Here is a 13,898-nt window from a genome sequence, read left to right as displayed (position 1 = left end):
TTTTATCATGCGCATTATTTCCCGGTGCGCCTCATTGATATTGCGCCTTATGGTCCTCAAAATACGGTAATTTAAAAAGGTACCGACTCAAAAGGTCAGTTTCTTGAGGGTTAGGGGTCATCGCTTGTTCTGATGAACCACAATTCAAAAGCACATAGTTTTCACTAGTTTGTTTCATTGCATTATTCATCATTACTTTAGTTAGTTTTTCAGTGACCATTGTGAGTTTTTTCCTTTCTTGAACGTAAGCGTACGGATAAATGTGCTCATGTTTGCGTGTAACGGCTTTTTCTAACAAGTGTTAGACATACATTTCTAAGAAAATTAGGCATTTTGAGCAGTTTCCTTTTAGTTCTGTAACAACAAATGCAGCTTGGTGTGGTCACGCTCGACCCGAAGTACCGACGTACCAAGCTCCTACGTCTCTGTCGGCAACAGGCTGCCGGGACAACAGACGATGGACAGGGACACATCAGAGACAGGAACCATGTCCTCCAATTCTTCTTTTTATATTAAATTGATTATCTTTCACATGTTTATTGATTCACATTCCTGCTGTTATGTCTTTAGAAGATATTTTTAAGTGCGTGTGCTGAGACTATTAACGCACCAGCTGATCCGTGTCATGTGACGCATGTAAAGAGCTGCCCCCGACACCAAGAGGAAGCACAACCACACGTATACACATTGAAATTATATGTATATATACATACATACATACATACATATATATATACATATATATATATACATGAAGAGAACAGAGGGACTGTGAGGAGTCAGTCTGACCAACAAACCAGACTGTGCAATAACTTTGTGCATAACAGATATTGTGGAAAACATGTATCATATTATATTATACTACTATTATATAACTATAGCATTGAGTAAATTATATATTGCAATTATTAGTTTACAATCATACGATCTGTCTTTTCAGCTTTTGTATTATTTATATATATATATATATATATATATATATATATATATATATATATATATATATATATAGTATATGTTATATTGTACATGTTTCCGGTATATTTAAACACGTATATGCACATATATTTTTATTCTATTTTTGATTTTCTATTCATATAATTCTATTTATCTTTTTATCTTTTATATGGGTGTTGGTTTTCGGGGTGTTTTATTTCTCCTTTCTTGGTTCTTGTATATGACAGGTCTGTGTGTGTGAGATGGAGATGTCATTTTCTCCCAAAGGGATCAATAAAGTTGTCTGAATCTGAAATACATTAGAGCCTACATTTTAAACAACAGCCCTTTATTTTATACCCAACAAGACAAAGGACAATGCAGGGGCTAAGTCATAGCAGCGGGGGTGTAATGAAACACATATGTTGACAATATTAGTACTTATACAAAAAAATGGCAGCCTTTCAAAGTCGGCGAGGACAAGCACAAGTGACCCAGTGACAGATCGACTTTACTAACCTGCTGGTCGCTGCACACTGAACTGACGTTGCTGAGGTTAGTGCTGCTCATGCCAGCTGCCGCTCCCATGGGAGGCAACGAGCCCACGCTAGCCGAGCCTCCGGCCATGGACACGGTGATGCTCATGTTGTTGTAAACGCCCTGCTGGCTGAACACCTGCCCCGCGCTCTGGCCCGGCTGACTGAACAGGCTGCGGCGCAGAGAAGCAGTCACAGATTGCACTTAAACCTGTCCTGACGTCTCTCACATCGTCCAATGGATTAATCATCAATAACCACCGAGGCAGAAGGGATAGAAACTCGCTCTCTACCTGCCCATGCCGGTTTGTTGCCAGCTCTTCATGTCTGGTGACTGGTAGCCCGGGGGTGGGGCCTGCTGGAGCAGAGGACTCTGGGAGGTGGAGTTCTGAGGTGATAACAACGGACTGGTGGGGCTCATCTCGGGAGGAAACGGTGGCTCTTGTTGGACCACAGCTGTGTTAAAGAATATTAATATTTGTATTCTGTTGGACATCATATGTTTTTTAAAGGGTACCTATTATGAAAAACCGTTTTTTTCTTGCTTTAACATATATAAAGTGGTCTCCCCTCAGCCTGCCAACTCAGAGAAGGAGGAAAGCAACCAAATTCTGCAGTGTCTGTACAGTGTCTGGACACCGGACGCTCTCTGTCCATCTCCCTTCAGCCAGCTGCCACTTTATTGAGGTTTTTGTAGTGAAATGAGGAGGAATCATAGAGATAACTTCTCATTTCAACTAACTGGATCAGTCGTTCCCTATCCATGACTGTTTCCTACAGCGCTTTCAACCGGCTTTCAACGCGAGCGACAGGAAGAAAATAGAAGCAGGTTGTCCGACAAATGTTCAGCTCAAAACAGCGCGCCGCGTCACGCTGCGCAGCGGCCAGTTAGGACAGTCCAATAGAAAATAAAGCAATGGAATTGATTTTGTCGCTGACGCTCGCTCGCATCGCATGCAGTTATGACACGGTGTAAAGGCTGATTTATGGCTCTGCGTTAAACCAACGCAGAGCCTACACCGTACGGCGTGCGTCGCATCAAAAGCTTGTTTTTAAGACATTCAAAGCCTGTTTAAAATACGGATTAGATGCCATAATAGGTCCCCTTTAACTTTGAAGCACTTTTCCTTGAACTCACCAGACCCTCCGAACTGTTGAAACAGTCCTTGCTGCAATGAGGAGTTTATGTTGCTGTCGAACTGGCCCTGCACGCCCCCCATCGTCTGGTTGTTCAGGGGAACTCGGACTGACAGTTTGCTGTCTAAAGGGCCCCCAGACAGGGGGCTGAAGTGACTTGGTGAGGTAGGGGGGTTTCCCGTCATGGGGGTGTACCCTGGTGGGAAGTTGAACTGCTGTTGAGATGTGGTGGGAGGGCCCTTTGGGACCCTGGCATTACCGAGGGGCCCCGCCGCCCCGGTGGGCGTGCCTGCCATGTTCTGTCTCATCAGCATGACCTTTTGCTGGAAAAGCTGGCGCTGGCGGTGCTGGAAACTGTAGAGTTCCCTCTGACGCTGGGCCACCATCTGGGCATTCAGCGGCGGCTGCTGGAAGGACGAGACCGCCGGTTACAGAGAACACACTCCACTTTCAGAAATCACAAGTTAAATCGGAACAAACCATAAAAATCCACTTCTATAATAGTCCGACATTAAACAAATACAGTCCTTACAAACAGTTGTGAAAGCACTGAAGGGACTAAAGTTGTGGGCATTGTAAAAGATTATGAAAATGATGCTAAAACAAACTAGAGACGATAAACTCGTCAGTGGTCGTCACTGATCCAGCTGTTGGAGGCTTTGATTAGGGATGTCCCGATCCGATCACGTGATCGGAAATCGGGCCCGATCACGTTGTTCCAGACTTGATGGAAATCGGACGTTGCATCCCATTCAGGGATCAGATAGATATTTTATTCTCAGTATTTTGATCAGCACATCAAACAGATGATGGAAAAATGCCAAACAACCGGTGTATCAACAAGCAACAGGTGTGCGCTGAATGCGTGTTAGTTCCCCCATGACTTCAGCACCCACACCCTGGGTGGGGTTGGTGAAAGGATCTTTCTGTGTGGAGTTTGTATGTTCTCCCCGTGTTCCCTTGGTGGCTAATGTGAGCTACTCTCACAAAAACATGCACACAGTCCTGGGCTATACATGCCCCCTCTGGCCAACCGGGGCGCCGGATCTGGCCGGAATAACGTGATCCTTCCACGCGCTACGTCCGGCCACAGAAGCCCCACCCTGTCTGGTGAAAAGATGCGGCCTGCTCACTCCTCAGGTTAAGGAGGAGACCTGAGCTCAGTGGAGGGCCCTCCGGGGTTGGTAGAGGATGGCAATGCCCAGGACTGTTACTTAGAGTAAAAATCGGGGATAAAAAACAAACAAAAAAAAACAACCAAGCAACAGGTCCACGTGATGTTGCGCGACAACGCTGCTAATATGAAGAACGCTATGGGGGAGGTGGAGGGCGGAGTGTGAGCAGTCACGTAATGTGAGTTCAATAAAGTTGTTTGTTTGTGGTGGTCTGCACATTTAAGTTACAACGGTGACTGAAAACCGAACAAAGCCTCTGTTTCGCTCATTCCTGCCGACTTTGCACGCACGAGTGTCATGGACACCCTGGGTAACGCGAGGAAGATTGTAGGCCACTTCAAACACAAACATTTTATTTAATTTATTTTTATTTAAGCCAGAAAAGGACAGTAAGCAGTAAGAGTACGGTCTAAAAACCATAACTGCCTTACTTTATGACATTGCTAGACTTTTATTTGCTTATTTGTTTACATGCCTGCTGGGTATTTAAAGATGAGCTGCTGTTTTTATTTCATTCAAATTTATGTTTAAATTTGCACTATTTTTTCTAGTTAATAGTGCAAAATGATAAAATAAGGTGAATAAAATAAAAATAGGAGACAACCTGGATCTGTTTATTTTGCATTTGTTAATTTTTTTTAATGTGTAACGAAAGTATTGGATTGGGACTCGGTATCGGCAGATACTCAAAATCAAATGACTCAGATTCGGATCGGGGCCAGAAAAACCTGATCGGGACGTCCCTAGCTCTGATATTTAAACAACATCATCAGATCCATGGAAACAAACGTGTTGACTCACCTGTGGGGGCGTCTGGGGCTGTTGCAGCCCCTGACGGATACCCACGCTCATGTTCTGGACCCCTCCAGGAAACGGGCTCAGGGTTGCCAGCCTGTTCTGGAGCTGAGCCAGGATGAAAGACAGAACAGTCAGACAGCGGTTTGGGGAGGCAAAGGGAGGCATGACGGCAACTAAATGAGAAAAAAGAACTGACAAAAACATTTCTGGGGGTCTGAGGGCAACTAATCAATGTGTTAGAGAGAACATACCTCCGCTGTATTCACGTACGTGTATTCACCTCTGTCATGTGACCACCCAGGCTTCCAACCACAGTATTGATCGTACACAATAACAGCACTGGGTCACTCTCAAACGTGGATAATAAAAGTGGATAGTAGTGATGCACCGAAATGAAAATTTGTGGCCGAAACCGAAACCAAAAATAATAATGGCAAATAACACTTGGCCGAATACCGAATAATACCGAACAATCGTTCTTCGCAGTTTTTCATTTATTTTGCCAATTTTTTCATTTCATCACGCTTTTTGTTGCAGTGTGTATATACATGTCACCATTGCATAAATCAAATAAATGTGCAGTGAAATACCTGCCAGTCACAATTTGTCTTACTGTACTTATTGTATTTTTTCTCATAATCCTTTTTCATTTTCTCCCGTTCAAATCCAATTAATCGGGTCACGGTGGGGCGGGCCTGATTTCCGCAATTTGAAGCCTTGTATAATTGTAAAAATCTGGATTATTTTCTTGGAGGATCTCGTCATATCAGACAGTGAGGGTTCGTGGACCGCATCGGTGGTACGGGCCCTTTTCTCTGCGCTCTCTCCCCGATCTCCTGCGCCGTGCGTCCCATCACCGTCTCCATCACCAAGCCGTTTCCCAAATCCAACTCAGCCTGGATCATTTCTCGTGTCCTCTGCTTTTTCCCAACATCCCAGTAATGATGCTGACATGCTGACATGTTTGCTGCATTTAACACCGCACGCCCATCACTCCACGCTGTTCGCTGTTTGATTGTGTCATCACACGCTGTTATTAATTGTTTTTTCCCCCACTTATTCCACCGAACACCGAAAGTGTTTTTTTGCTATTTTAGGCCGAACAATTTCAGTTACCGAACAATCGGTGCATCACTAGTGGATAGAGCAACGAGTGTGAGACGAATAAAAGGCAGCGTGTCCCCACCTGCTGGGGGCCTTGAAGTCTCTGCTGCAGTTGTAGGCGCAGCTGGTTGGGCTGTAGTCTGAGCTGGGTGCCCATCCCCGGTGCTCTGGTCATCCCCGGCCTCAAGCCCACTGTCACGGTCCCCCCTGGGAAAGCCCCGCGAGGGGCTCCTAAGCCCTGACCCGGCAGCCCCACCGTGGCCAGCTCTGGGAGGAACGGAGCCTGCGGAGCTGATGTAAATTGAGAAGAGTAGGTGGGGAGTTTAGCATCAATGGAAACCGGGGTGGCAGTGGGTTGCTGGGTTGGGAAATTGTGTGGCAAAGGGTCAAAGCACCCACCCTGGGTAGAGGGAGAAAAAGGAGAAAAGAGTGAATGTATTTCAAGTGTGAAAGGAGAGGATTAAAAAAGCCCTGACAAGCAAAAGCAATCACAGCATTGACAGAATCTTTACATCACATAAAGTGTTTAAACAAGGTGTGCCAAATAAAAATGTATATACACTTGTCAGAAAGGTGTTTTGTGCTGCTGGACTGAGGAATGAGGCCCTTGCCAAACAAAGAACTAAACAAGCCTCGGCCTCCGCCAACGCAACAGAAACTCTGGCAGGAGGTGAGCTCTGATCTCTGATGTCCAGCAACATGCTGGTTCCCCTAGAAAGGGCTTTTTTCTTTAATAACGCTCGCAATCGCCACGTATTGCATCGTGTGACACCTGATTCTAAGCCTGGCAGCCATTTGGCGACTTCATCACAATTATCTTTAAGTGAGATTCGATACAGTTCCCGTCAATAAAATTAACATTTTTCAAACATGTTTATTTATGTTCAAATTTGAAAATTATATACAAGATCTTCCTTCTTCTTTTCATAATTTCTTTTGTGTTAATTCCGACATTCATTCTTATGCCAGAAGACACAAAGATGATTTTAATTTACCGTCTTGTAGAACATGTAAACATCAATCTTTCATCAATTTCAGAGGCCCCCACTTGTGGAATTCACTCAATAAATCTCTTAAATCATCACCATCCTTGCCAATATTCAAAAAACAATTAAAGAACTTTCTTATTTTTTCATCTTTGTAATGTTCATTATTTGATCTGAGTTACATTTTATTTTGTGTTTTTTTTACTCCCCCTTGTGTAGCTTTTGTTTTTTATTCATAAATGGAAAGGATTCTATATAAGCCACCAGGCTACTTCCTTTCCTTGCATATTATTTTATTGTTTTTCATTTTTTGTTCAATTTGTCTTATATTGCTAAATAAATAAACTAAACTAAACTGAGAATCAAAACAACTTCTCATCTGTCTCCCCAGGCCCTCTCTTGTACACCGTCCTGGACTATTGCTGTGTGATGTTTAAAGCCCTGTGACGGGCACGGCTCCACCAGCTGCTGCCGATGCAGGTGTTTACAGGAATACACACGACCCAACTTTCCCATTTATTCAAATGGGAGGAAAACTCTTGTATATTCAGGTCGATACAGTATTTTCTGCATTCAGACAGGTAGAACATTAGCAACACAGCTAAACTCAGGTGTTATTTGCAGAGTGAAACGCCGTGGGCCGACCACACCTCAGCTCAACAGCAGTACCGCTGTACAACTCATGATTGGATCCTGATATTATTAAAAGATTCCCTTTGCTCTCAAGTACAGCCGTTGTACCATCCTCACCTGTACCAGTTTGTCGATGCCCAGGGCCTTGTCCAGCTCGGCCAGTTCGCTCTCATCCGTCCCGCTGAGGAAGGTGACGAGCTGCTCCAGCAGAGAGTTCTCGTCGCTTCTGCCCTCGGGCGTGGTCGGGGGGCCGAGCACTTCGTCCAGCGTACACGGCACACGCTGCCTGCTCAGAAAAAAACACTTCTTAAGCACTCCCACGGGTGGACAGGTTTCAAGAAGCGCAGACTGAGCAGTCGTACTCACTCTTGCGGCGATGCTAAGGAAGCCTGTAAGGGGTTTCCCAGTCCACCAAACGACAACGTGTCTGACAGAGCAAGAGGCTGGAACTGAGAGTCTCCCACGTCCATCTTCATTAGGTCTGAAAAGGAGTTTGTAAATGTTATCACCTTTGATTTTTAATTATTTCCACTTGTGAAGCTCTCACCTTGAGACATTTTAATGTGATCGGTTAATACATATGTACAATAGAAGTAAATAATGATTCAGTAGGTTTAAATTAACAGATAATAGTCGATGCAACATGGAGCGACTCTTCAGACAAGTGGAAAACTGTATCCTTCTGAGTCACCAACGTAACCTAGCAGAGGGTTGGGGTTGGCGCTTTACTGCTTCACAATGTCCAGTCTCTTTTTTATTGTTTCAAAACAGAAATATGAGAAATGAAGGAGCCCCGATTCCAACAGTAAAGACAAGCTTGCAGCCACATACTGCCGTCTTGTGTACCAGTGCTCGAACCAAATGGGTTGACAGCGTCCGCCTCCGGGAATGGGCTGCTGTCCTTGGAGGTCTGGAAGGGGTCTCCCTGGCCCTGGGGCTGGCATGGAGTGGCAGGATTGCAAAAATCAAAGGATGTTTGACTCTGGAGACTGCAACCAGAGAGTGGGCCGCCGTCACCGAGCCCTGCGACAGAAACACGAGGATGAGAGGCAAGGGGTCAGTCTCTAAACCCCCAAACCCACCATTCTGCAGTGTGAGGACAGATGCTGCATATACTTGCAACACCCCCTAATATCCACTAGAGGGCATTAAAATGGTAACATTTTTGTATGAACAGAAGGTATTTCCCAGATTATACCCAGTACTGGAGTTGAGGGGGGATGAGGGGGGATGGCATCCCCCCTGAAATAAAAATGGTCAAAATCATCCCCCCTGTAAAACTGCCATCCCCCCTTTCCATCCCTTATGTCATTTCATCAATGAATGTGGTTTTACTGATATTTCAACATTTAGAGTCATCACCAGAAAAATAACACCAGAAAAATAACTTATTTGACAATTTTCACCTGTTTCAAGTAAATTTTCACTTGAAATAAGTAGAAAAATCTGCCAGTGGGACAAGATTTATCTTCTCATTACAAGCAAAAAAATCTTGTTCCACTGGCAGATTTTTCTACTAATTTTAAGTGAAAATCTACCTGAAACAGGTGAAAATTGTTGTTTTTTCCAATGATGAGTCTTGTTTTAAGTGTAATGAGATTTTTTTACTAAAATGAGACATTTTAACTAGAAATAAGACAAATATTATTGATAAGATTTAGAGTTTTTGCAGTGATCCATTTTACTTATCCTGTGAAGGACAGAGTCATATTGATAAGTTCAGAAAAGTGTTTTTTATTGTTGTGTTTTGATGTATTTGATGTAAGCCCAGTGGATATTTAAAGCTTACAGAAGGCTGCATTTAACTGCTGCTATGTCATTCCTGCAGTATTTCTGCAGGTGTTTTGGTCACTGCTATTATTTGTAATATATTATATTATTTGTAATTAGCACAAATGATCTGTCACCATATGATAAAATCCACCATCCCCCCTGATTGTTTTTTACAACTTGAGTACTGATTATACCACATGTCGTACCACATCAATTGCTGCAAACAATACAAAGAAAGACAAATTGCAGGACATACAATTCACAAACAGATATTCAATCTCTTCCATGTTGAAAGGAAAGCGTACCTCTGTTAGGAGTGCCGGGGGGCTCTCTCTTCACATTTACATTGCGGGGAGTGCTGGCCTCACTGGGCTGGAGCTGTGTGGGGGACTGGATTTTGAGCTGGGGGGAAGGAGAGTGGAGCTGGGGTGATGGAGACTGTAGGTGGGGAAGGGCCTGGGGCTGGGATAGTGGGGACTGGAGCTGAGGCACCGGGGACTGGAGCTGTGCCGGGGGCTGAGTGGCCGGAGACTGCTGATGGGCGACCCCTCCCGGGTTTACCGGATCCTCAGCACCCTGTTTGGCCCCAAACGGGCCTCTGGTGCCAGGCTTCAGCTGGTTCAGGGGGTCCATGTCAACAGAGCCGGCAGATATCTGCTGGCAGGAAGAGAGAGAGAGGGCGGCGTAAAAACAGGGAAGAAAAAGTAAAGGCAACGTGAAAGTGTGGTAAAGAAGTGGGCAGCGCCGAAAGAAGCGGAGAGAACGGGTCAAAGGTCAGCGAGCTTCAAAGGCTGCAGCTGGTAGCATACGGCGGAGACAAAGTCCAACACAATAAACATTTTACTTGGCTTATAACAGCTCTCGAGCAAGCGCCAATTCATATTCACAAGAGCCATCACAATCCGCTCCACGAAGAGCATTCAAGTTTACAAAGTTAAATACAGCCCAGTAAATACGATCTAAACGCCAATGCTGCATTAAAGCTCCACAAAAGATGTTTTTCTCTGACACTGCAACTTTGTAAATGTTAATGTAAGAGCAGCATGAATGACTGATCACTTTCCCTCCATCAGGGGTGAAGACAGAGTCATCAGGACTACAATAAAGTGTTGGACTGACTTGATCAAACTGGACGGCGTTCAGCTCATCGCTGCCAACATGCTGCTTTCAAGAGAGCTCCGTTTATTGACTCCCAGCTGCCAGCGGGTTACAGGAACAATAACTGCTCCAGAGGTTTCTAAAATTAGCTGAGAAGATTTGTTCAGACAAGCTGACGAGTGCTGTCCAATCTCATTTTGTTTCACTTCATTAATTCACTAGTTGCTTAAGATAATTACGATAAAAGATGACTGCATTCCTCTCCGGACACGTCTGACAAATGGAGGCCGTCTGATAACGGGGAGTTAGACTGAACATCTGGACAACCAAGGTGATGCAGCGCCACCTACCTGAATGTTTGAGCTGTAGATGTGATTGTCATAGCAGTGAAACAACGACGGGGGGAGGAGAGATGCAGACAAACAATGTGCTGCCGAACAGAGCGGCTTACAGGTGAGGTCTGATGAGAAGTTTGATGTTGTTAAACTACTAACTAAAGCTGGGCATACACTGTGCAATATTTTAAATCGTTTGATTCAGCCCCATCTCACACTGCACGACTAGATCGCAGAGTTCAAAAGTTCACAGCCCACGATTTATGGTCTCACACTGTACGACCCGATGCTCGGATGCTCCGTCTGCTCACACTATACGATCATAATCCTCACGTCGGACCTCTGTGTACTGGAACTCGAGGCCGGTTTTGGGGCAGGGGTGGGCTGTGCCCAAATGTGCGTCCTGCCCACCCGATCAAAGGTTATGGGGATCCTTCATTTCTTTATATATATAAAAAAAATCCCCAAATATCTGTACTGTTTCTGATCGTGTGGGCACTGCGCATCATTTTTAGACAACAATGAACGCATACCGCAAAAGTTGTGTCTCGACAGAGGGAAGTGTTCAGAACAGCACAGAGCACACACTAAAGGCTGATTTATGGTTCCGCGTTAAACCAACGCAGAGCCTGCGGCGTAGGCTACGCGGCGACCCGCACCGTACATGGAAATACGGTCTTTTTTTCTGCCATTAAAACATGATTTGTAATGTGAATTTGTAACACTTAAACTAAAAATAATAGTTTTTGACGTGACATCAGAAATTGCGCATGCTCTCTGCGAAAGGATGAGGCCAATCTGGTCGTAGCATGACGAGGATTTCAAACACGTTTGATTTTCTTGCGACCTCACGATTTGTGATCGGGAGCTCGTCGTGAGGTGTTAATCTCTCGTCGTTACCCCACGTACACTGCACGAGGCACGAGCAACGATTGGGTCGAAATCCGTCCCGATCCAAAAAATTGTCGCACAAATGGAAAATCGGCTCAAAACGAGCCGATAATCGCACAGTGTATGCCCGGCTTAAATATAGTGTCAAATAGCCTCACAGGATCGCCTTAAAAAGGTCAGTGGTGTAAAGTAAACCGGTCACTTCCGAGCGACTGAGCAAAGGGTGCGCGAGTATGAACCTGGAAGAAGACGTGGGAGAGTCTTCTGCACTGAGCGCCTTGGAAACGAGCACAGAGATGATTTTTAAGACAGACCTCAGCTGGCGCAGACACGGTGTTAGCGGTACGGGACACGACTCGTCAGTGGCAGATCTAGGACTTTTCAAAGTAAGGGACCATTTAGGGGCCACATTCCTCACAGAGAGGACAAATATTTGTCCAATAACCTTGCGGACAAACGCTTTTTGTTGCAGTGTGTATATACATGTCACCAGGCACACCTTGTCCAATATTTGCTCCAGTATTTGATTTATCTTCACTGTTTTTTTTTTTCAAACTTGTTAGAGTGGAGCTGTCAAAAAAAAAAAAGGTCTTGAGAAAGCTTGTGATGCGTTGTGTTTTCTTTAATAAAACCTGGACCATCTTCTTCTTCTTCATCTGCAGCCTGCTGCTGCTATAACGTTTTAAGACATACAGCTGTAGTACAGGCGTTCACGTCAGCTGATAACAGCTGAAACGGCTCAGAGGGAACACAGAGACAATGCTGCTGACAGACAAGCAGGGATGGTTTTTGTTTCTGTCTGATATTCATTCTGAAACCTGGGGCTCAGGTATCAGCCTGAACTACTGTGTAACTTCCTGTGCTGGCTTTAGATTGGCAGAGATGCACAGGGATTCTGTTGATAAAAGTTATCAAATGGAGAATAGTTGTACATCCTCAGACCCAATACTATTTACGACTCTGGTATCAAAATCCAAACAATTCAGGAAAAACGACAATGAACTCTACATGAATCTCAGATTTATCCTAAACAACAAGATCCTCATTAGATGTAGAACAATAACAGATTGTGAGTTAATGCAGCTGAAGTGTAATGAGAGGGGAAGGGGGGGGGGTGCCGCATCAGCCGACGTTAGAAACGAAATATACAAAACAAAAAAAACATGGAGCACTTACTCCTCCCTGGCCCTCCCTCCAGTCTTTATTAAAGAAAACACAACCCATCATGAGCTCTCTCAAGACCTTTCCCCCCTCTTTTTTTTTTTTTTTTTTTTTTTTAAATGGTTTTCTCACAAGATGGCAGATGTTGAAGAGTTTTTCATTAAATGTGACAAAGAGCATTTGTTAGAAATCGTGTAGAATCTCGTCCATCATGCAAAAGACACTGAAAATACAATTAGCACCTCAGTAGAGGCTTTGGGACGTTTAAGTTCTGGATGCTTCCAGAGGGCTTCATATATGCTACATATGAGCCATTAAATGTGGTGCTATGATAGATGATAAAGCTGCCACATCTTTGTTGAAAATGTTTTGAAACCAGTTAAACGTGGGAGTAGTGATGCTGAGTTATCTGTTAAGAGCTGCAATTGAGATGATCAACACAGGAAACCCTGTAAAGACAGCAGCCCCTTTTACATGGCAGCTTGTGGGAAGGGGTTTTTAGATCATGTGACCTCAGTTTTCATGTATTTATTATTATTTTATAAAATAAGGAAACAGCTGATGAGAGTAACAGCAGCTGCAGGACGTCACAGGTAGGATCTCTATTAGCAAGATGAGTAACTGGAGAGACGAGGAGATCCGTGAGCTGCTCAGCCGAGGAGCCGAGGACGACATGAACCGGGGTTTGTCCAGAACCACAAAGGATGATGGTCCATTATTTCAACAATTGGACACAAAGATGACAAAACGGACTTAGCAAGAAGCAAACCCCGGCCAAAACACACTCATCCCGATGTTCATCCATTCTCGTTCTGAAAACTACACCTGTCTGATCTATAAATCTTGGCACTAACGCACAGCGATTATAGCGGGATCTAATCTACAAAACTGATCTGGAACTGGTTTCAGAAAAGGAAGATCACCCTAACCGTACCGTGGGGTCTCTGCTGTCCTTGTGGGTGTCTGGGCGGTTCTCTCTTATAGGACTGGACTTGGGGCTGATGCAAGCCAAGCTGCTGGAAACTCCGGCAGCCTTGGACGCGCATCCCGCTGCCCCGGCGGCCCCTGGACAGGGCAGGCCGTCCACGCTGGCTCTCTTCTCCACCTTCACCCTGACCGTCTGGAGACTCAACGCTGACGGGGGCGGCAGGTCCCCCAAGTCCTTCCAATGGAAGAGAGAAAAACACAAATCTTGCTGTTAGTGAAGGTTGAATTAGGGCTGGGTGATATATCGAGATTTTAATATATATCGATATATTTTCAAACGCGATATGGTACGAGACAATATCGTTTATATCGGAAAAAAAAAAGAAAAAACATTTTTTTTCTTTTTTT

General features: G+C 44.6%; 1 protein-coding gene across 4 annotated transcripts in view; it reads right to left on the bottom strand.

The window, feature by feature from the left end:
• ncoa1 (nuclear receptor coactivator 1) overlaps positions 1–13,898 on the bottom strand; it is a 62,117-nt gene that overhangs the window by 8,974 nt on the left and 39,245 nt on the right. The window contains exons 12-21 of one of the 4 annotated variants that reach the window (XM_061707457.1): positions 13,498–13,725; positions 9,384–9,732; positions 8,137–8,328; positions 7,672–7,786; positions 7,423–7,591; positions 5,769–6,086; positions 4,586–4,687; positions 2,611–3,016; positions 1,766–1,928; positions 1,456–1,645 (exon numbers count right to left, since the gene is read on the bottom strand). In XM_061707457.1, the coding sequence (XP_061563441.1) occupies positions 1,456–1,645; positions 1,766–1,928; positions 2,611–3,016; positions 4,586–4,687; positions 5,769–6,086; positions 7,423–7,591; positions 7,672–7,786; positions 8,137–8,328; positions 9,384–9,732; positions 13,498–13,725 (2,232 nt within the window). The remainder of the gene's footprint in view (positions 1–1,455; positions 1,646–1,765; positions 1,929–2,610; positions 3,017–4,585; positions 4,688–5,768; positions 6,087–7,422; positions 7,592–7,671; positions 7,787–8,136; positions 8,329–9,383; positions 9,733–13,497; positions 13,726–13,898) is intronic. The other 3 variants (XM_061707458.1, XM_061707459.1, XM_061707460.1) reach the window with 3 other exon arrangements.

Source organism: Cololabis saira, chromosome 18 (assembly GCF_033807715.1).
Source record: "Cololabis saira isolate AMF1-May2022 chromosome 18, fColSai1.1, whole genome shotgun sequence".
Taxonomy (NCBI): Eukaryota; Metazoa; Chordata; class Actinopteri; order Beloniformes; family Belonidae; genus Cololabis; species Cololabis saira.
Note: the sequence above shows the minus strand (reverse complement) of the source record. Positions and strands in the feature narration are given on the sequence as shown.